The 22,255-nt window shown below is 42.3% G+C and overlaps 1 protein-coding gene across 2 annotated transcripts in view; it reads right to left on the minus strand.

Moving 5' to 3' along the window:
• Positions 1-181: 181 nt before the first annotated feature.
• Positions 182-22,255, minus strand: part of Fkbp14 (peptidyl-prolyl cis-trans isomerase Fkb14) — a 41,923-nt gene continuing 19,849 nt past the window's right edge. The window contains exons 2-4 of one of the 2 annotated variants that reach the window (XM_014359900.3): positions 6,169-6,332; positions 2,745-2,857; positions 182-2,268 (exon numbers count right to left, since the gene is read on the minus strand). In XM_014359900.3, coding sequence (XP_014215386.1) covers positions 2,080-2,268; positions 2,745-2,857; positions 6,169-6,332 — 466 coding nt within the window. In that variant the 3' untranslated portion in view covers positions 182-2,079. Of the gene's footprint in view, positions 2,269-2,732; positions 2,858-6,168; positions 6,333-22,255 lie in introns of both variants that reach the window. The other variant, XM_023392040.2, reaches the window with a different exon arrangement.

The following is a 22,255-nucleotide window of genomic DNA, read 5'->3' on the forward strand; positions in this document are numbered from 1 at the left end:
GAACTGAAATTATATGCCTTGAATCATGTATGTCATTGTTTCGACATTACCTTTGATCCTTTACCTTGTGTCCTATGAAATAGTATTTATTGCGTCGAATGAGGGATCGGGAGGGTTGAATGAGTAAACATTTTTTTTTTTATAACAAAATGTGCTAGAGATGCACGATTTATTATTATTATTATTATTATAATTATTATTATTAACCTTCGTCAAACTTTAACAACATACAATATAATGTGGTAATAAAAACGCATAATTTTAGATTAATAATGCTTGCAACGAGAGTGACGTAAAATTTATTCAATTATTTTCGGATTTCTTTCACCTTCATATAAACTTGCTATTGCTCAATCCCAATTTTGTTATAATTAAATTTTACATTTTTTGTTAAATAGATTTTCACATATGATTAATATGATCAAAGGTCAAGAACACATCTTCAGAGAAGCGCAATGATAAAACGTAGCTTCGAGAAGAAAAACATTCAACGGGTGTACATACATATTTTTTGTTACAAATTTTTTAATTCATGGTCAGATGAGAAAAGATTTTTTTTTTAATTGTAAAAACATCATCGATTCTCAATCAATCAATCAACCAACTAACCAATCGATCAATAAAAAATTCGTATCAAAAACACGACACGCAAGACGCTGTCATCAGGTATGGTTAAAAATTTCTCCGTCCACTATCCACTGGATGGATTGTGAAAAATTTATTATGAAAAAAAAAAAAAACGACGATGACCTTTAAGTACGAAGAGTAACAAAAAAGACTGAAGGAATGACGAAAAATGCAGTAGTTATTTACCGGAGGAGAAAATCCTCAAAGCAAATGTACGGAGTATACAAAACAACATATGGTCAGGCAGCACACGATTTGCGCACGAAAAAACACTCCCAAATTAACGATAGACTCTATCTCTGTTTCAGCCTATTTCTTTTATTTTTTTTTATTTTTTTCTTCTCAACACCCCTACGTACACGTCCGCGTAAAAAATTTCATTCACACCTTTTTTTTGTTCCTTGCACTCGCTCTTTTATTTTTTCATTCGCTCTCACTCGGCACAGGATGATGCTCGGGGATCACTTTACACTTGGAGAGTCGGGATCACTCGAACGTTCTTTTCTCTCTTTTCTTTCATCTTATACTTTATTTTCATTCTGTATACGTGTGTAAATGTATGAGTTGGGGTGTGTGCGCGCGTATACCTAAACACGAGCGAGCTCCCTCTCTCTGCGCCATGTATATATGTATACTTCCTTTAGCTTCTCTCTCGGTGCAGCAGTGGAATGTCTCGCCTCGCGAAAAAAAAGCCAAAGGGGTCGAGCTCGATTTCCAGTTTCCTCTTTTTCTCCCTCTCTCATCAGCCGCACTTTTTTTTTTCACCTGCCGTCTCTCTTAGCTCTCGCACGGTGTTATTGTTTTCTCTGCTTTCCGTCTCTATCTGCGCAAAACTGATGGTCACCGGTCCTGGGGCAGCCACTGTGCTCTGCTTCTCCGTTTTCATCGCTGCTGCTACTGCTGTTGTTACTTCATTACTTCGAACAAAAGAGATCGCACCTCGAGGCTTTTTTATTACTTTCAATCGCGGAGTCGGAAAAAATTGTCTGGATGATTAATTTCAGTACCAGTCGACAAAGCATCCAAAAAGCCGTACAGATTGAAAGATATTTACGCGATAAAGTACCAAAATCGGCAATTTCGTCCTTTCACATTATGATCCGGCCGTAGTGGATACTTCGCGGCTGTTTGTCGTTCGCGTGTCGCGACGGCCGAGACATTGCGAGAAAAAAGTTTGCAATTTCAAGTCAAAGAAAATAATGGTCGAAGAAAGAGAGGCAGAGTTAGCGGCTCTGTGCACAACGAAATGGAGTGTCATTCAAAGGAGGTGGGGTGGATCCTCCAAAATGGCCCAACACCATCTCCATGAGGATCATTGTCTGTCGTGGCAGTTTATTGCGTCCCTGTATATTATATGCATGCGATCGAATGTCCAAAGTACGTGCGTGTGTATGTGTATGTATTTTTCCGTGGGTGTGTGGGTGTGTAATGTTAGAGCAGGAGAGCAGCTTTTCAGAGCTCGTCGTGCTTGGGTCCGCTGAATTCGTCGTGCGAGATGAAGCCGTTCTTGTCCTTGTCCTCGTGTTGGAAGATCTCCTCGACGAGCTTGTCGTGGTCGGCCAACATGTTCTCCATCTCCTTGCTTGGGCTACCGCCCGCCTGCTCTGACTCCATCACCTGCTTCTTCAGGTACTCGCTGACCTGCACAACACGGGCAATTTTTTTTTTTTTTTTCCTTTTAGACTCTCGTTTCATGAAAACCTTGTTTTTGACTGATATTATTTGTTATTATTCTTATTTTTTATAATTGTACAATGTTAAGGACTTTAGGTTGAAAATTGGAATTGCATGCGGGTGCATCTCGTTCCGTTGATATTTTTCGAGGGTCGGCTGGATTATCGTGTTTCGAATTACGTATCTATTATGCGGTAAAAAAAATGTACGATGTCTATTTACAATAATTATGTACAGTTTAGACATGCAAATGTAATTTAAGGAAGAAAAGAGAAACGTGTTAGTATAACGAGAATTGTGAAATTAAATCTGAATGAGATTCGGTACGAGCAATCGTATTGGGTAAGTCTTAAAAGTTTCGAGCAACTACTTAAGACCGACACCTAGTGACCCCAGAAAAAGATAAACTGAACAAAAAGAACGATCCTTGCCATTACGCTCACCTCCTCGCGGGACAGCTGATTGTCCTTGTCGGCGTCGATTTCCTTGAACACGTTGGCGTTGGGGGGCGAATCACTGATGTTGATGAGCTCAACGTCGAAGAACAGAGTGGCGTCTGCAAACAGATGAATTTCAGGGGTTACCTTAGGGATCATGGATTTTTGTTTATTTTTTTTTATTTTTTGGTAGTTAACGCTGCTGTCGAACTTTAAAAAAATAACCGGTCAATGGCTTACAGCAAAGCGGATGGAGTGCGCGCGAGAGAACCCGATATGCCCATTCGAACCTGAAAAAGCTCTTCAAAGTGACGCGTGTCGATTTGATTTCACTGATTGCTCTGGATTCCGGTGAAATCCCAAAAGATCGAATGTCAAACAAAACTCGCTTGTCTTTCGCTCGACTTTCCGATAAAAGTCAGCCAATCGCTTGTGCGCCGAGCGTTTATTCGATTGACGGCTTTGGACATAAGTTTTTTTTTTTTAATTACAAAGCCTTTCACAGAGTACTAATTGACTGATAAATTGTAATTGAAAAAAAGCGAAAGAGCCAGTCAGTTGTCGGAGTATTTTTTGCTTGTACCAGAGGTGGATTGTCCGATACAAAATCTGCACTACAAACGACTGGCTTTGTGCGCTTGGAGCGGATAAAAAAAGCTTGCTGGTGAATGAGAAGCACAGTCTAGGTGGAATGAAAGGCGTTTTTTTTTTTTTTTTTGTTTGTTTTTGTTTTTTTTCGTTAGTACAGTTACGAAAGCGAGGTGTAAGGGAACGAGTGGAAAAAAGGCATCCCTTCCCATTCGCTTATTTTTTTATGTATTTATTTTTTTTATTTTTCTTTTTTTATTTTAAAAATCTTCTTCGCCAAGTTAACTAAAAAAAATCAGTCTCACCAGCGATTTTTAAATTCATTTCATCCCGCATTTTTTGATATCGAAGAGAATTTTGTCTCCCGGCAATGCTATTGTGTCGAGCATGACCTTTTTTTTAAGGGATTTTCGTACGGATTTGTAAGAGGAAACATTTTTTATTTTTATACACGGCTTCACTCCCGGATAGGAAAGGTGAGCCAATTTTACTGTAGTACTTGCTGTAGCGATGCAAAAAAAAAAATTATTTAACCTAAAAGTTGGCTGGTGCACCCATTGTTACAGCGTTATTGTGAAAAATGGAGTATTAGCTGCTTTTAGACATTATTCCAGATTCCGGTCATTTACGAATTTTACTTTTTCTTTACTCAAATTAAAAAATGCACCCTCACCCGAACTCGACGCCCCGATTCGACACAGCACATTGTGGATCATTAAAAATACATCGCAGGCAGCTTCTCGCACCGTGTCCCACTTTTTTTCCCTCCCTCGTTGCTCCTTTCTTCTCCATCCTTACTTTTTTCCGGTCGCGCGACGGATATTCGGCCATTTTCCAGGGATTTTAATTTTACTGCACGCATACATATACACCCCAGCTAAAAAACGCGAACGAGCTCCGTGTCGATGGGTCGAGGATAACAATTTCAACTTGGAAATGGCAATTTTACGTTTTACGCGAGCACCAAAAAAAACGAATGGACTAGTTTACGATAAATCATTTTATCTGCTCGGAGATCCGGAAATGGTTCGGCGGGTGGGAAAAAAAGCGCTTGAATTAGAGAGGCTGTCTGGACGATTTATAGTAATAGAGCCTCAACGAAAAATGTATAAGCTGAAAGTACAACAATATCCATTTTAATACCGGGAAAAAAAGTCGATCCTAGGACTTTGCCTTTATTTTTTTTATCAACTTGCATATCGAGTTCTATTTTGCATTACTGTGTGGTTTATTTTTCATTCCTCTACTAAAACAGTCCAATTCGTAGTGAATGACGTGATAGTGATTTTTTAATTAATCTTTCATCCACATTACTGGCGTTTGTTTTGAAACCCCATCGCTGTTCCGCATCATACGATTATTTACGCGTCGAGCCAGTGATATCAATAGTTGCATTGATTAAACCCTTTAAGTACTGAAATATCGCCTGAAAATGTTTTGCGCAACTATCCCGGAAAATCTCCCAATTACGCTCGTCATTTTTTTCCCGTGCTCGCATTACCGTGCCCAACCGACCCCGTGCACCCGAAGGTCCATTAATTATATACACGGGCGAGTCGCGGAAATTTTGTCGGTAGGTATCGGTGCCCATGAAATATAGTCGACATAATTATTCGAGGCTCAAACAAGTGAAATTAATTTCTGCACTTCCCCGCATAATGGCACACACACACAGTGCACATTCGCGAGCAAAAATTATAACGTTGGGTTAATAAATATATATTGTCACGAGGTCGCCGCAGCTGCATCGATAGTCGCTCTATACATCCATGAGGGGGTCCTCCCTCGTTTACATAGCTATGCGTTCGATAAACTCGTGAATTGGCTCGACGTCATACGATCGTAGGTGGAAATAGCCGTGTGTGCTTTTCCAACCACATTATTTATTATTCGTTTACTCACGCGTTCAGTTTACGAGAGCGATAATACATTGCTTGGCGTGTGTTAAAATTAAACATCTCCCAGACTAGCTTTTTAATACTACTGCTGACCTTTAGCTTTCGATCTACGCTGAGAGAAAGAAATAGTAAAAATTAAAAAGAAATTACCGCAAAAATTACCACTCCGCACAGTAAATCGGATGCAAGTTGTGGCAAAAAAGTTATTATTTTTAATACGAAAAAGATTATTGTTTTAATAGTTAAATTATGATGATAGAAATTATGGTTAAAACAGTAAAAATTACCATGCTGGAACAGTTAACTTCAAAAGGATAGGTTGATAAATTTTACTTTCCTGCATAGAAATGTTTACTGTTAAAACAATAATTTTAACTGTAAAAAATAATAACTTATTCCTTTTTTGCCAACTTGCTTTTGATTTATTGTGCAAAATGGCACTTTTTCCCGGAATTTCTCTATCCTTTTTATTATTTTTTCTCTCAGTGTATGATTCAACATGCAGCTCGATACGCAGACAATTGCCGATTTATTGTCAGGCAAAAACTACACTGAATCGAAACGTTTTACCGCTAGATTCGATTCATGATTCCCTACCTGTGCACGCCAAATTTTTTTTCCTCTTCCAAAGCTAATAAAATTTTTTGTGGAAGCTTTCCATTCTAGTTTTTTTCATTGGTTCCCCTCTGCCTATCTTTTTTTGCGTTAGTTCACTGGGAAGTGTGGTTTCATGAGATTTTTCAACTTTTTTAAAAAGCGTCAGCAACAAAAAAAACTGAATGCCTGAACTGTTTCGAATAACGACTTGGTTTTGTATCGTCTAATTTGAGTTTATAATGTCCAAGAGCTTTTCGGACCGTGGCAGGAACGTCATTGCTATACAAAATCCAACAAACCCCACTGATAAAAAAAAAAAAAAAAAAAAAAAAAAGAATCTGTCTTACGCGGCGGGATGACGTTGCCGGCTCCACGATCGCCGTATCCAAGCTCAGGTGGGATGATGAGTTTCCTCTTTTCGCCTTCGCACATGTCGATGAGTCCCTTGTCCCATCCTTTGATCACCTGGCCGACGCCCAACTGGAAGGTGAAGGGCTGGTCCCTGTCCAGACTGCAAAAAAAGAGCAAAAATACACGAGGGTGATTAAAACGTAACAACAAAAACTTTATAAAGTTACAGACCACGGTACGGCAAAATGGGCGGGAGGGAGGAAGAAATCTCCCAACTCTCAGCGCTTTACCACTCCTAATTAAAGCTCCACTCGGCCCTACACAGCCGGCGAGGAGAGCCACTCGAGCTCCTTGATATGCTAATTAATTAAGTTTTCTCGAGCCACGCGTAGGCCCTCGCACTCTCAATTACGCCGCAATTTAACCAACACGGTAGCCGGTGGGCAAACAGCTCGGACTGAAACAGGGAGCAAGAGATTCGACGATCGCGGCTCTACATTTTAATTATTCTCTCCCCCCACCCCCCCAGTGGTCGAGACTTTTCGCGCGACCGTATAACTCGTACCGGAGGCTTAAGCTCAATCACTGAATTACTCATTCGGCAGCCTTCTTGAGAGCAGTCGTTTGTACTTGCATCATGCGCTTTCATTTTTAATGGCTCGCTAATGGGCTTCGAGTTTGTAGCACGCGTTGGATTAACCTTGGTAATTGCTTACACGAGGAAAAAGTCACTTCCCGAAACGATAACAGAGAAGGTACGGATGTACCTGGACCTATAGCCAAAAGGTTCTCGCCTTGGCAAACAGTAATAATAAAGAAGGCACGTCCGAGCCTGCTGTGGTGATATTTTTCGTGGGGAGAGTCGTGATAGTAGATCAGAGCTCCGCGAGGTTTATCCACTCGAAAATCCCACGGGGGAAGGTAATTTGTCAGTTACAGGCGGATTTTTACGTGGTCCTTTCGGTACCAGCCACCGTATTGTATAACGTGGCTGCACTAGTCGGTGGTCTGATAGCTACGTGAGATGGAATTAAATGTTTTAGTACCTATTCCCGGAACGAGCAACTTGGCTCGACTCGGCCACTGGGATAATTTCGATAAACTAGCCCTCCTCCGCCCCTTTTTTTTTTAAGAGATACTGTAGTGCAGACGGGCACGTATACGTATCTAACGAGGTTGGATTTACCTCGAGAATCGCAAAGTAAGATATGATGATGGGTGAATCGTAAATACTAATCAGATCGATTACTAACGTAAAAATCTCGTGTTTGTTAAATTTTGGTCTTATCCACCCATATCGGTATTTCATAAGTATTTATTATTATTTGGATAGCCAATGAAAAATTGACGTTACATTACAGAGTTTATTATTATTAAAAAAAAACAGAGAATTTTGCTACTAGGTACTGTATTTTCTACGAGTCCCTGGGTGCGAGGAGGCAAGAAGGTGAAAAAAAAGGGAGAGTGCAAACTTTCTTGCCCGAGAGGGAGAACCGGCGCCCTGCACTTTTCCGCTCTCGCAATAACAAAGAAAAACGCGCCTCATCGAGGAAGCGAGTGATGGGAGAGTAGAGTATGAGCACGGGGTGTCCGCTGTTAACCCATCCCAGTCTCTAGCGCTCGGTACAACTCCTCGGGGTAAAAAGACTCCGGGGGAAATTTTTAAATGTTTAAAACCGCTTTTACGATGGCGCTACACCCGAGACTGCTCCACGGTTGCGTCGATTTTACTCTGCGCATACGGAGCCGAGGAATCAAAGTTAATAAGCTCTTCGTTCGCGAGGATACTGTTTACGCGCAGAAAGTATTTCACGTTGGGCCCTCCCCGCACCTGGCGCGTGGAATTAACTTCGGAATAAGTAGTTTTGCTCCAAGGAATTTCCGGCGCTTGCATAAGTCATCGCGTTTATAATTGGATGCGGGACGCGGAGGAAAAATTGTCGAGTCCTCCGAGAGCATGGGACAAACATATTTCTCTTTTCCTCGTATCATTTGTCGTGGAAGGATTATTATTATTTCGGGGATAATCGATATTCGAGCTGTGTGCTGCTGGGTTTTGTCGAAAGCCGAGAGACGCACGAGTTTCAGATATTCACATTGAAATTCCACGTCTTGCCGTTCCTTACGCTCGATTTGATGCCGCGGTGTACGCGCGGAAAAATTCACGGCGTTCTTTTAACTTGGGGCAAAAAAAAGGCATCCCTCGCTGTTTAAGTTCCCTTGGGATTTTAAAACATCCCGACCGTCTTGTAGGAAAATCTAGTTTTTATTAAACGCGCGTGAGTCTGGTTGAAAAATGCCCGATGAAATGGTTGGGCATGGGTACAAATTCTTATGAACAACCGGAGAAAAGTGAGCAACAAACAACGCTCGGTGGTATTCCCTTCGGCATACGATTGTTTCCGCCGTCCCCTGCCCTCCGAGCGTTTCCCGTATTCTCGGCGTCGCTGCGTGTCTGGAAGATACAGGCACTCCTCGCACGTAATTTTTCCTCCTTATCGCGCGAACTCTCATATCCACGCGTCGCGTCGCGCGTCCAGACACCGAGGGACGTGCACGGTTTCTTCAAATTTTCCTGACGCCCTCCCGCCGCTCCCCACTGGCTTTCCTCCGCTTGTCTCTTGCTGTGAATTATACCTCTGATTTCGTGTGCCGTGTGGAAACTTTTTCATCCATCTATGGCGATACGTAATTAAAATCATGTTGAAAAAACCTTGAAAAATCCTCTTTCTAAACTATTGTGTATAAATTTGATCCCATTGGGATGTTGATCATTTTGATGATTGATCGCATTTGTGTCCATTATCTGAACTTTAGGAGAAAATATGGTTGTAATTAAATCATGATCAGTATAGTCGAGACTCTCCAATAAATGTATTTAATATTTACTAATAGTTTTGATTATACTTCAGCGTTAACTATATTTAAATTTAATTAATATGTGTTTGAAATTACTGTTTTCATGTATTCGAAAAGTGATAAACTCAAACAAGTTCATTTCCTTTAATACCTAGTATCTGAAATAAGTTAAACACCATCAGTAAATCGCATACTGTATCGATTGTATAATTGATTTGTGTTATCGATCCTCTTAATAGCTGAGTTATAAAATCATTCATAGATAATCTTGTTCATCAAGTATGTGCATCTTACTTAATTTTTTTTTTTTTATCGAACAATAATGCGTTACTTTTCCGATCTTATCGTAATGAAAGACAACAGAACTGTATCCATGCATTAATTTTTCAATTAATACGCTCAGAAATTAAAATCAACGTAACTTTATGTAGATCTGAATCGAAAGATACTTGTATCCTTTGCTTTTGTCAAAGCTTCTCTCAATGGTACCAGCACCAGATCACTTTACTTTTGAACTCACCGCACTGGAAGATGGATGAGAAACCAAAAGAGCATAAGGCTTGTATAAATAGATGAGAAAAAAAATTCAAAGAATTTTTTAGGACACATTGAGTGTAAAGATCAAAAAATAAAAGATCACCGGATGGTACTCCATCAAAGAATCTTTAACGCAGCAGCTAACCTCCATCCTTTGGCCATAGCCTTAGCTATTTCCCCGGTACAGGCGATTCGTTACCATATGAAAGAGCAGCCCTGGCTCTATTTAAATTTATCTTGGTTCTATATAGACCCATGTACTATACGTATACACATGCAAACATCCTTTTTTGCGGTTCGAGCAAATGGATATGGGTGTATTGTACAAGATTATATTCACAGCTTTTATTTGATCGAAGGAGAGAGCTTTATTTTTGCAGGAATTAAAAGCTATCCAATTCAACAAGCAACTACGTTTTTTATTTGACGCGAGAATAGTAAGACCAAATTTTGCCTTTCTATTTTATTGCATGCAGATGATATTAAAAACTCTCGTATGAAAAAGAGTACGTGTGACAGCACTGAAGTATCGAAAAATAAAATTAAAAAATCCCAAACCTCCAAGACACTCGCAAATACAGAAAGCTTTGAGAATATCGACAGCCAAGCTTTTAGTGTACGAATACACGTATAAACTCCTTCCAAGTCCCACCCCCACCACACCAACGGCTCAAAGTTGAGCCAAAGCGCACATCACCCTCTGGAGTCCCTCGAGTGTAAACGCAAAAACATCCATGAGATCGCACGTTTGATCGACTATACTTTCGAGAGGGAAAAAGAGTACATCAAAGACGATCATAAAAGGGGGAGATAGAGACAACTCCGTAGGCGCGTGCTCCGACTTTCGCCCCGAGTGCCCATCCCCTCTTGTTTCTCTTTTGGGACGATCCCTGCTGGCGCGCTGTTTTCGAGAGGAGGGCCCTCCTGCGGGTGCTCTCTTTGATGCATACACGTACACACAAAAACGAGAACCACCCAAGGACTCTAGCCCCGGGACCATTGTCCTTGCTCTTTTCTTCTTTCTCTCCTCCACCCACCCTCGCGCCGCTCTTTTTATTTTTAGATAAAGAGAGAGGGGGAGGCTGCAGCGGAGAGAAGAATGGCCAAAGGGGTGCAGGAAAAAACCAGGTTAGGACATACATGTTTGAAGAACGGCGCGAACTGCTTGAGAGAAACGCTCCGGGGAAGGGGTGGGATTTACCTTGGAATTGGGATCGATGGTAGAATAAGAGGAAAGTAGGGGCGAGTGAATAGAACATCGCAAAAGGAGTTCCTGGCCTGTGGGGTGGTGGTGATGATCCCATGCATACACCTGCGCAGGTACGTGTGCAAAATCTGTGGAGGCAAGTTGTTGCATTTCTCTCCGGTATTATTGTCGCAGATTTTTATTTTGTCTTTCACTTGAAGCGAGTACTCTTCTGGTTGATTCCGTGGCAGTGGAAAACATTTTCGTAAAATTGTAGATACGGGCACATCCAAGTCTTGAAAAAACGTTTGAACGGCTGTGTTTATTTACTGCTGTTTACACTCGCAGCGGAAGCACAGCGAGCTCGGGAAGGATACACGTAAAAGTAAAATGTAACTTCTCAAGATACAACTCGAGATACGGAAAGATACACCAATTGTCCAATGTTATCGGACAATTTTGCCATCCACCTGCATCTCAATGACGAGCAGAAATCGGTCAATTTGTCACAGTGAGAAAGATTATTACAAAGAGTTTCTGTGAAGCGGATGAAGTGCGGTTTGAAAAGAGCCAATAAAAATAAACGTAAGATCAACTCGTACGGGCTGTGCAGCTGTACCATGCCACTCCAGAGCTCGTTGAGTAAAAGAAACCCATTGCAGTAACAGAATATCGTAAATCACGCGAGGCTGGGGCTGTGCGCCGCACATACGCACGGAGAGGGGTCAGAGAGTTTTCGCGCGCGTCGGTCGAACGATAAAATCTGCGGTCAGCTGATGGTTTATGAGCTCAACGCTTTCCATGGCTCTTTGGTTCTCTGCTTGGAGGCTGAGGGAAAAAAGCTGTGGAAAATCCTCGCCACCCTTCTCCTTGCGGTAAGATTTTTTTATCCTCCCTCGTTGTACGGCGTGTTATATTAGTGCTCTGCTGGTTGATGGCATGTTAGGGGGGTGTGTGTTGGCATTTAGCAGAATAAAGTCAATCGAACAGTAATGCTTTCGAAACTTTCAAAAGCTCGCTCTCGTGTGCAACGAGTTCATGCCTGTGGACTAGTAGTAGATGATCACTGAGGTGTTTTAAGGTTGAGACTAGGAGTACCTGCAATTTTAGTTGTTCAAAGGGTTTCCGTAGCACTAAATTCATCACCAAGTATTACTCTCTTTACTCCAACAACGTAATTTTAGTACAAGTAAATAAGAAACCTTTGTCCCAACTTTTCTCGAAATTTTCATGTGCAACGATAACAGACCTGCGGTGACATATCACAGAGGCCAGTGAGAAATTGAGCACGCACGCGAGCTTGAAAAAAACCACAACCTTCGTAGCCCATAAACATGAATGAGACCACCGCAGGTGCTGGTTTGCATATCGTACAAACAACGAGCGCGTCTCACCAGCTTTTTTGCAAGCTCGTGGACCACGCCCGTATGAATAGTGCACCTGTTTTATTTTTGGCTCGATTTCAGCTCCGTCTACGGTATTACCCTCTTCCTGGAACTTCACGAGCAACTAGAGCAGTGGTCATCTAGTGGTTCATCCATATTAATCACAGGCTTGTATTTTTATTCCCTCAGCCCTTTACACACCGTAGTTGACCTGCACTTTGAAGCCAAAACTTGCGGTTTCTTCTGCTCTTGTATGTATGCCCAAACGGAATTCGTTACGTGACTGCGTGTGAGTCTTTATACTTTGGAAACATGCCTTTTTTTAAATAAACAAGTAATCAATGTTTAAAAAACGTATTCTTTACAAAGAACATCATAGTCTACATTGTCAAATTTCTCCGATTTTAAATCAGCATAGAAATGTCGACAACAGCCCATGACATACCTATACCATCTGAGGTTGGTGTGGATTTCATAAGATATTTATAAGCACGGTAACAGCTCATATTCTTGCTCTCTGCTACGCTGTCTGGCATGCAAGTTGTACAAAGTCTGACAAAAATCACATATTTCTACTGTATCGCAGACGACGTCCTGTACATTTTATTAGTAATTTTATTATGACGTCCGACCAAACTCGTACATTTCTACTTAATTTTTTAGTGAAATTGTATACAGACGTTTTTTATATTGCTTCTATGAATTTTGGTTACAATGTATGACAAAACTTATTTATTTCTACTCGAATCATGAATAAAACTACGCACATACGCCTTTTTGTATTACATTATTACTACCAATAACAGTACAATGTCTGACCAAACTTGTGTATTTCTACTGAAATTTTCGATGATATTGTACACTGTTTGCCTAATGTCCGATTAATCTAGTTAATTTCTACTAAAATTTTCGATGAAAGTGAACGTTGATATTCTTTTTTTTAATCTGTCATCAAGTATTTCAGAGCAATGTCTGACCAAACTCGTGTATTTCTACTGAAATTTCTTATTACATTGCATACTGTAGTAAATTACCTTTTTTTACATTATCGTGGCACAACAACTGATGAAACCAATAAAAAGCCTAGAAATAAATACATTATGTAAGAAGGTATTTATTTATTTATTTATTTATTAAAAAAAAAAAAAAAAAAAAAAAAAAAAAAAAAAAAAAAACTTATTTAACTTGTGTATTTCTAGTAAAATTTCCATGAAATTGTGCACTATTATCCTATTGTTCACTGTTATGCTCAAATGTACCTTATGTCCGACTAATCTACTCTGTTTCTACTAAAATTTTCGATGAAATTGTTCGTCGATGCACTTTTTTAAACAGCCATCAACAACTTCAGAGTAATGTCTGACCAAGCTCGTGCATTTCTACTGAATTTCATATAAAATTTTTTTACAGTTAATTTTTTGTTTCTCTTTCTTTTAGTAGTACGTCATTACACGAGTGATAAATAGTAGGTACAGCAAAAGCCGTCGCCAAAGCAAATACAGCCACGCAGCGCCTGTTTTTTGTGGTTACACGCCACCGAGCAAACTGCACTAAATATCAATGCTCGAGATTCCCAACTCTAAAGGAAGAGGAATGGAGAGAGGAGATAAGTAGAGTGGCCCGGAAAGAGGGTAAAAGTATAGTCTTTGGTCAGACGTAACGGCACAGAGGCGAGCGGCTTGTTATCTTGATGACGACTCCAGCCCAGTGGTAAGGAGGATTACGCAAAATGAATGTCGGAGCGTGGGGTTAGATACGGTATACGTGCGCAGAGGAAAAGTGGAGCGCGAGCGGGCGGGGAATCGGCCCGTGTAGTCGCTAGAAGAGATCACAGAGAGGGAAAGGCTCGTAGGGCTGCAGAGCTCGGTCAATGCCCGTCCCGCAGCGGGAGGCCTGGCACGCCGGAGCCACGTATATAAGAAGGACGAGCACAGGAGTAGGGTCTATAAATTAATTAGGCCAAGGAGAGAGGAAGCCTGTGGTGGTGTTAGCTGGAGGGCTCTCAGGACGCTGGAGGAAGAGAGCTGAATCTGCATTTGGATCTACTGTGTTACTCTTGTAACGAGGCTGTTAATCCACCTTTTCTTTCTTGTTATTCGTTATGGCCGTGCGGTTCATTACGGGTGGAAAAAATTGTGTGTGGGTTGCGGTGATAGAAAAATGGAATGTGGATGGGGGAAAGAGAGAAGGAGAATTTTTCATTTGATTCTCTATGAACGTGCATTCCGATTGTTTTTGCAGGAGAGTGTTTTATTTTTACGACAAGAGCCCCGGTGGGAGGATACTTTTTTTTTTCTTTCATGAATAGTAATGAATCTCTTTATTGGTGGCGTGAATATTCATTAAATCTTGGGAGAAAATATGCAATTTATCGGACGCGCTCGGAAAACTCCTCTCCCGCTCTTTTTCCGTGAATTATTCATTTTGATCAGCAGGAAAACTATTTGGGGCTAATTTATGTGTATCACTTAACAATTTTCAAGCTGTTGTCTTCCGATGTGATTATCGACGGATGATCTACACCACGTGAATATTTGATTTATGATAACGGGGTGTTTGTCTACTTCATCGGTGGGAGCTGTCGCGAACAACACTTTGGCTGAACGGAGACACGGTGTATATTTAGAAATTTACAAGGTCGTTGGAATTTATATCGCGCATTAAACTGCGGTTGAACTTTGAAACGTAAAAGTTGGTCGGTGTATGCAGGTACAGAAATGGTCGGGTAGTTTTCGCAGTTTCGTTCTAAAGTGCGCGGGGGCATAGAAGTAAGCTCGGGTCAATTATAGTACACGAAGTTACGAACCGGTGGCAATCAGATTATTAGGTTCCGCAAACTTTTATCGAAACTCCCACGTTTGTGGCACAAACGAGTTTTTCGCTTTTAATATTCTCGTCGTTTCGAATTTTTTTCTTCACGTGGACTAAATTCAAGGTGAAAATTTAACGGATACTCCGTTACAAACGTGAGCACTCGCGAGCACACGACGATGATATGAAAAACGCCTGTCTTATCCCTGTGGTCCAGAGGTCCGTGAGCGGGAGCACAGCCCATTCACCATGTACACGTGTGTACACAGCATCCTGCATATTTCATGGGACACTGCTGCTGCTACCTCTAACTTGCGCTTTTGTATACGTGTATACTCTGGACGTAACGTACGCCGGGGAAATCCTAACCGAGAAATACCAACTTCCGGTTGCGCCCCGCACCATCAGCCCCATAATACACGTGCAGCGGTGCGAGCAACCGTGTGTGTAGGCGTGTGGATGCTGCGGATCTTATTTAAGAGTTCTGGATGTGCCATCGTAGCGTACGTCATAAAAACGGGGATATTATGTGCATTATAAATGAATGGACCTTTTTATTTTTACTCAGATGCATTTTTATTATTCTATTCATTTTTTGCGATAAATTGTTGCTTTACAGTTTCAAAGCGATGCACCCAACGAATGATAAGCTTCTTTCGTCCATGCCATGAATGTTCGTCTCTATGGGTGAGGTAGCAGAGAGTGATGCTTTTGTACAGCAAACGGGATACTTTCTACTTAGTACGAGTCTCAGTAATTTCTTTGCCACCCAAAAGTGGATTTTTGAAAGTAGGTGAAAAAAAGGGCTTTTAAAACCTCTTAATTACCCCTGCATTTATATATACTATATGATACAAATATAAAGAGAAACGTGTTAAGACAATCACATTATTATTTTTTAAAAAGGCAATGAGTACCTTTTTTTCATAAATTAATTGAATGCATTTTTTTCTTCTTTCACTTGCTCTTTGTAGTTAACATAAACAAAACTCATTTTTATTGTACACTTTAACACGACAATTTAGAAAAGCTCTTGCTACAGTTGTTAATAAAAATAGAATTGTAAAGTTGTTTGCAAGGATAAATTCTCCATTAAAAAATCATCCCTAGAGCGCACAAGAAGTACAATCGACCGGTGTAAGGCATAATTGGAGAGAGAGGAAGGTTGTAAAGATAAAACTCAGCCCTTGATGTACGACTGAAAAGCGTTCCGTATCATTGCAATCAATTAAACTCGGCCAATACCGAAACAAAGAAAAAGTACAACAAAGAAGCTGAGAGAGAGAGAGCAAAGGAGCCAGAAGGTAATAATGTCGGTGGTAGAAAGCTGAGCTTGCGAAACTGCGGAAGTTCGCGCAAGAGGAGAGGGAGCATCACAAAAAACCCGCCAGTGGGGCTGGTAGGTGTTCTTCCGGCCAGCACCGCCCCCCCCCCTCCTACCGTACTTTTTCCAATAGCCGGATGTGTGTCTATGTACCGAGTATATCGGGAGCCGAAAGACCGTCAGTGGCGATCGACGGTACACAACGTGGATTAGGTAAAGGCTGAGACTCTGTTTGCCGTGCGGCTCTAGTTGAAATTGACATTTTTTTACCTATCGAGACGAGAAATCTGGTTTTCATTTTTCTTCTTCTTCGGGGTACTAGAGGAACGGTATGATAAATATTCATTTTCCCATCGTTATTACCAAGGGCTGCACTAAAGTATTTTTAATAACGCGAAAGCGACCCTTTAACGATATATCCAACAAGACTGACCTACAAAACCTCAGCAATATATTAAAATGCAAAATAACCCGAGGATGAGGGTCGTAAGTCCCGCGTACAACGGCACCGTGAGCCAAATTGTTATTCGCGCAATCGACAGGATGAAAAGCACAACGAACGCATACAACATTTCAACTGCAAGCTCGCGGTACGTCCGAAAGCCTGCCCATTCAATCCATCATCTCGGCAAAATCTTTGAGCGGTCGACTGACTTTCCCTCATACCGTACATCTCGCACATCAGCCTCGTAAATCATCTTTTATTCGCCCCACCCCCCTTATTCGTACAGGTATATACACAAACGCAGAGGTTATGCAGTAAAATCGGGCAGCCTAAGCCGCGCTCGGGATTCGGAGCACGTACCGCGGAGAGTGGAGCAAAGCTATCGGCCCTCGCTCGCTTTGAAATTGCAACCGGGAAGGCGGCTAACGATTCTTATTGAATATTCTCCTGATTACAACCCTCTGAGAGAGAGGAGCAATGGCTATTACACGCGGGCTGCGACGGAGGGGTGACGCGCTCTGAATAAGTAATCGAGGGGAGGAAAAATGTGGATGCTAATTAGCGGCTGGAGATGACATCAATGGAAATATAAATATATATGTCAATCTGAGAAAAGACGGTTTTTTTAAGTTGTAATTTCTTATACAGTTGAGCGGATGTTTTTATATGAACCGACGACAGAGCTACCTCGAGCGATCGATATTGGGCTTTTTTTAGCACTAGAAAATTGTACATTTTGATAATTGATTGCTCTCGTGAAACTGGTAAATAATTAATGATAGTGCTCTATATGTAGCGGTAATTCTTTTTACTCACTTTCGTCCTCGGCTTTCCAGTTGGTGATGTGACATTTTTAACTACGGAGCAGTTAAAAATATATTTCCGGGAACAGTCGATGACCATAGTAAACCTTATGGAGTCGCTCTTGGCGCCGTTAAAGGCCTATAAAAATATAATTTTCCCCCTTCGACTTCATCGCCTAATAAAAGCTCCGAGATCAAATAAAAATGTTGCGCTCGTTATAAACTCGGGGAAATTCTTTTATTACTCTTTACTCAATTCGTCGTTCAACTCGTACAACCATTTACCACATTGTAAATTATCATCAGCTCGGTTATTGATACTTTTTTATTTCTTTGACTTTCAATCACCTAATTTTCATAAAAACTCACGAATCATGTTACGAAAAAAAAACTCATCCGAGATATTTTTTTGGCCAGACAAGTTGCTTTAATCACGTACTTCTTGGGATTGTTTTTAATTATTGTGAATATTTTTAGAGACCAGGATTTCCCCGAAACCAATAAAGTTTTTTTTAAATTTTTATTCAATCAATTAATAAACGTTCCACAGATCCAATCAATATCAGTATTATATTACGCTATTGATGAACGTCTGAATCGTGTAAATTATACGGGCAAAATCTCAAACGGGAAGCCTTATAGCTGCCGTGCTGTTGTTCGGAATCGAAAATTCATTTGTTACCATCCAGAAATGGATCGCTTGATGGCAAATTTTTCAAGTAATTCATCAAATTAAACATGAATAAATGCTTTATCGAATACCCAACAACAAAAGCTTTTTCGGTGTACATAAATTTTAGAAGCTCCGGCAGTGGTGAAATGAATACTTGACCGAGCTCTCCGATAAAGCAAATAAATCATCGTCGACAAAAATACAAGGTGCTGCTTAAAAATTAAAACCTGTCTCTCGGACACCAGACATCGTAAAATATTCATCCACAAGTTGAAGCTGCGTTCGAATACCTATTTACGCCCCACTCATCATCGACCTTTTAATGCATGGCTCCATACTTGCAGAAAATAAAGAACGTGGGAAGAGAAAAGGATGGAGGTAGAGACGACTCCGTGTCGGACGCAGAGTCTCGGACATTTGCAATTCTAAGATCCGCGACGGAGAATGGCGCAGGTGGCGATGCCGGGAAACGTCTCGTACGTGCATTATCCAACATATCTGACCTGACACGTGTCTTTGCGAGCTCTTTTGAATTCAGGGTTTCCATCCTACAAAATATCCCATCTCAGAAGCCATCGGGAGAGAAAAAAGAGAGACAAAGCCGTGCGATTCACATGCATTTATGGCTCGATTGTAAGGACAATCCGTGGGGGCAATCAATTAAAACTTCAGCAGCAAAGTTTCCAAACAACCGTGGGGGAGAGAGTACACCGGGTTCCGGCTCTTGAGCCAACAAAAATCGATTACCGTTCCGCTCGATCCACAATAAGCTGCTATTGATATACGCAGCTACCGGTTGACGCGACGAGATTTGAAACACGGCGCCCGCAAAGGAAAATTATACCAGAGATAAGAGCTCCTCAGCTGGTATAACAGCATCAGCAGCCGGCGGCCGCTCCTCGACGGGGGCGGAGATTAAAGTACAGCTCGAGGAATGAAAGATCGTCGTCATTGCACGAGGTGGGATAAAACGCCGGCGGGCTATTAGTCAAAGGAATCCATTGTCTCTCGCCTTCGCGGTCCAAGGTTTGCTTAACGATCGACTGATTAACGCCACCCCCCCCCCTTTTTTTATTTCCTCGTCGGAGACCTTTTCCCCCGCAGCTATACACTGTACTTATACCGCTGGTCTTTCGTTTAAAAGCGCGAGGTCGGGTCGAAGAGCATATTGCACTTGAGGGCTATTAAACATTTCGCCGGGGCCTAATGGATATCAGCAGCATCCCCGAAAAGTTTGAGGACAGAGCCCCACTTCTCGAATCACCAAAGATCCACGGAAGAGTCCAACCGAGCATGGCCCTGTCCATTACTTCCTTTTTCCACAAGCGATACAGTGCAGAGTTAAGGTAATCCCGTAACCAGCGATTTGTATAAAATAACGTAAAGCACTATGTATTGGTATAGAGTAAACACGGTGTATCGCGCATTATGGCCGAAGCATGTTTGTCCGCCCGGCAATATCTTGTAATCAATGATGTAAGCTGCACCTCCCCCAAAGTTCGGGTGCAGAGCTGCTCAGAATGCTAATGCGATACACGAGCTTTAAAGCCCGTGTGTTTGCTCGGGCAGCCGCGGGAGCGTCGAAAAATCACGCATCAGTCGGATGTACTACACGCTATATGTTTACCCAAACATGTTGACGATACCATGGACGGACCGAAGCCGTAGTAAACTCGGGCTGTGTAACGCGTGCTCGTTTACTTCGGTGGAGGGTACGCTGGTAATTAGGCCACTGGCGTGTAACGCGATCGTCGCAAGAATACTCGTCCTGTGCCACTTTAAAAGAGTCACCTTTGCTCTACAATTTACTGCCGGTGGCAGACCATGCGCCACCGCATGACAGCATAGCGCTCCAACGAACTTACGAGTCATGTGTGTCGCACGTGCGCGGACTGCATGTAACTGCATGCGTGTGCTTATAAGTTTGTCAGTGCAAGCTCGCCGTTGTCAAGGATACAAGGGGTGGATATGAATCGCAGATTTGCAGCGAACGAGACTCTGTATATTAGCTGATGGTGTTCACTTTGTTCATTTGTTTACCCAATTATGGGAAAAGTTACGCGTCAACTGACTGATGGCTGTACTCGTCGAACTTTGTTTGGATGGGCATCGGTATCGCACGTGGCAGCGTAATTTGGAACAACTGTCGATGGAAAATCCATTGACGAGCAAAGCGGCGAGAGACCCGAGGGAGATTTTAATAAACGCGCGTCCAACGTCTGGAAAAAAGAGTCCCGCGTATCTGTCGATCCGTCAATAAAAAAAAAGCTCGTAATTAAAAACAGCAATCAAAGCGAGGGAAGGCCTTGCGCGTGGACAGGTTTTTTTTTCAACCGAGACGCAGTGTCAAATGTCCATCGTTAAACGTTTCCCTTTTTTTTCATCAACTCAGCCCTCATTCCCTCTATTCTGCGGTTGTAGGGAAGAAAAAGGGTAAAAAAAACGCATACTCAGGTGATGAAGAGGAAAAAGCGAAATAACGGCCGATGCAATTTCGCGCCGTTGGAGCTCAGGTGTCGTTCCGGGTCACTTTTCCATCTGGCCGTGATGACGAAATTCATTTCCCGCTGGGAAGCTACCACATATGAAATTTTAATGCCACTGCCGGGACACGGGGCTCTGGCCTAATTAAAGAGACGACGCGTTTGGGGCTCGCCCTTTTTCTCGCCTCCCTCGCGAGTTGAGTGAATTTCTTTTTTTCCTCCTCCTCCCTCGGGATTACACGACATTTTTTTTGTTTGTTTGTTCTTGTTTGGTACTCCAAAAAGGAGAGGATGGGCACTCATTTTCTCTCGGCCGGACACCAATTCACGGACGATCAATCTGTGCACGAAAAAAACCCAGAGAGTCCCGCGAGTTGTTAAAGTTCTCAATGAAACGACCGAGAGACGAGCGTACAATATATGAGAGATAGATTATTTCGAGGTGGCGTACCGGTTGAGGAAAAAAGGCGCCGCGGCGAAAGGGGTGATAGTGAAATAAAACAATGCCACGAGAAGTAGCACGGGGGGGGGGTGGAAATAGAGAGCAAAGGCGAAATGACGGAGGATGGGAACAAAAGGGAGAAAGGGGCGCGCTGTTTTTTTGACAATTCCGATGATGAGTAGCAGAGGGGGGGGGGGAGGGGAATCCTAAAAGTTGTGAAACGCTGCACGGTGAGGATGTACATTTCACGGATCGAGGTGGAGGAGGTGATGTGCACCGGGTGGAAAAAAAGAGGAGTCGGGGGCAGAATCAAGGGGGAGGCGAAAAAGATGCGAGCCTTTCAGCGTGGCTGGTGGAATTTTTCGCGAGAGCCGGGCTGTCCACTCGAAAAGCATCAGCATCATGTAATGAGTTTTTTCTCGAGGGGGGTTGGCTCTCTCTGGGTGGTATTAGCGTACTCGGCGACGAGAAAACCCTCGCGAAGATGAGAGAAAAACGGGGGGAGAAGATGAGAATCGACTCGTGAGTTTTGTGACGCGGAAACGACACGTGCCTCGTGAACTCAAAGACACACCCAAGTACGCGGGAGGTGGATTTAACTTTTAAACTCGTCTCCCTTCTTCGCCAATTTTCTTCCATCCCTGCATGGCTCTTTTTTAATTTTACGTTAAGTTCGCGGCAATCTACGATAAGGTACGACACGAATTAACGCGGAACAGCCAAAGGTGTCTTCTCGCACAGGTGAGCTCTGGTAAATGACAACGTCCCATAAAGCAGATTAATCGAAAAGTTCTGACGAAATGTATACCCGTGAACGTATCTGCAGCGCGAAGCTGTCTGGTGTTAGTAACCAGATGTAATGAATGGGTATACCAGTGACACTAGCGAGTACACAGGAGTTGGACGAGCATGAGAAATAACGCAACGGGGCGATACGCGAACGACGGGACACAATGCCCGCAAAATTGATACGACTCGGGGGACATGACCCACCGTATCGTTGCGCCTTGTATGCGCGCATACAAGCATCGAGTGTACGTATTACACCCTGGCTCGTTGTTACCCTGTGCCCACCTACACTTACAGCTGTTAATTTTCGAGCCTATCGTTCAATTTTGCTTCAGCGACTTTTCGC

The sequence above is a fragment of the Copidosoma floridanum genome, unplaced genomic scaffold (genome assembly GCF_036245765.1).
Source record: "Copidosoma floridanum isolate Cflo_tuat_1 unplaced genomic scaffold, Cflo_Japanese_pri ptg000001l, whole genome shotgun sequence".
In the NCBI taxonomy this organism is placed as follows: domain Eukaryota; kingdom Metazoa; phylum Arthropoda; class Insecta; order Hymenoptera; family Encyrtidae; genus Copidosoma; species Copidosoma floridanum.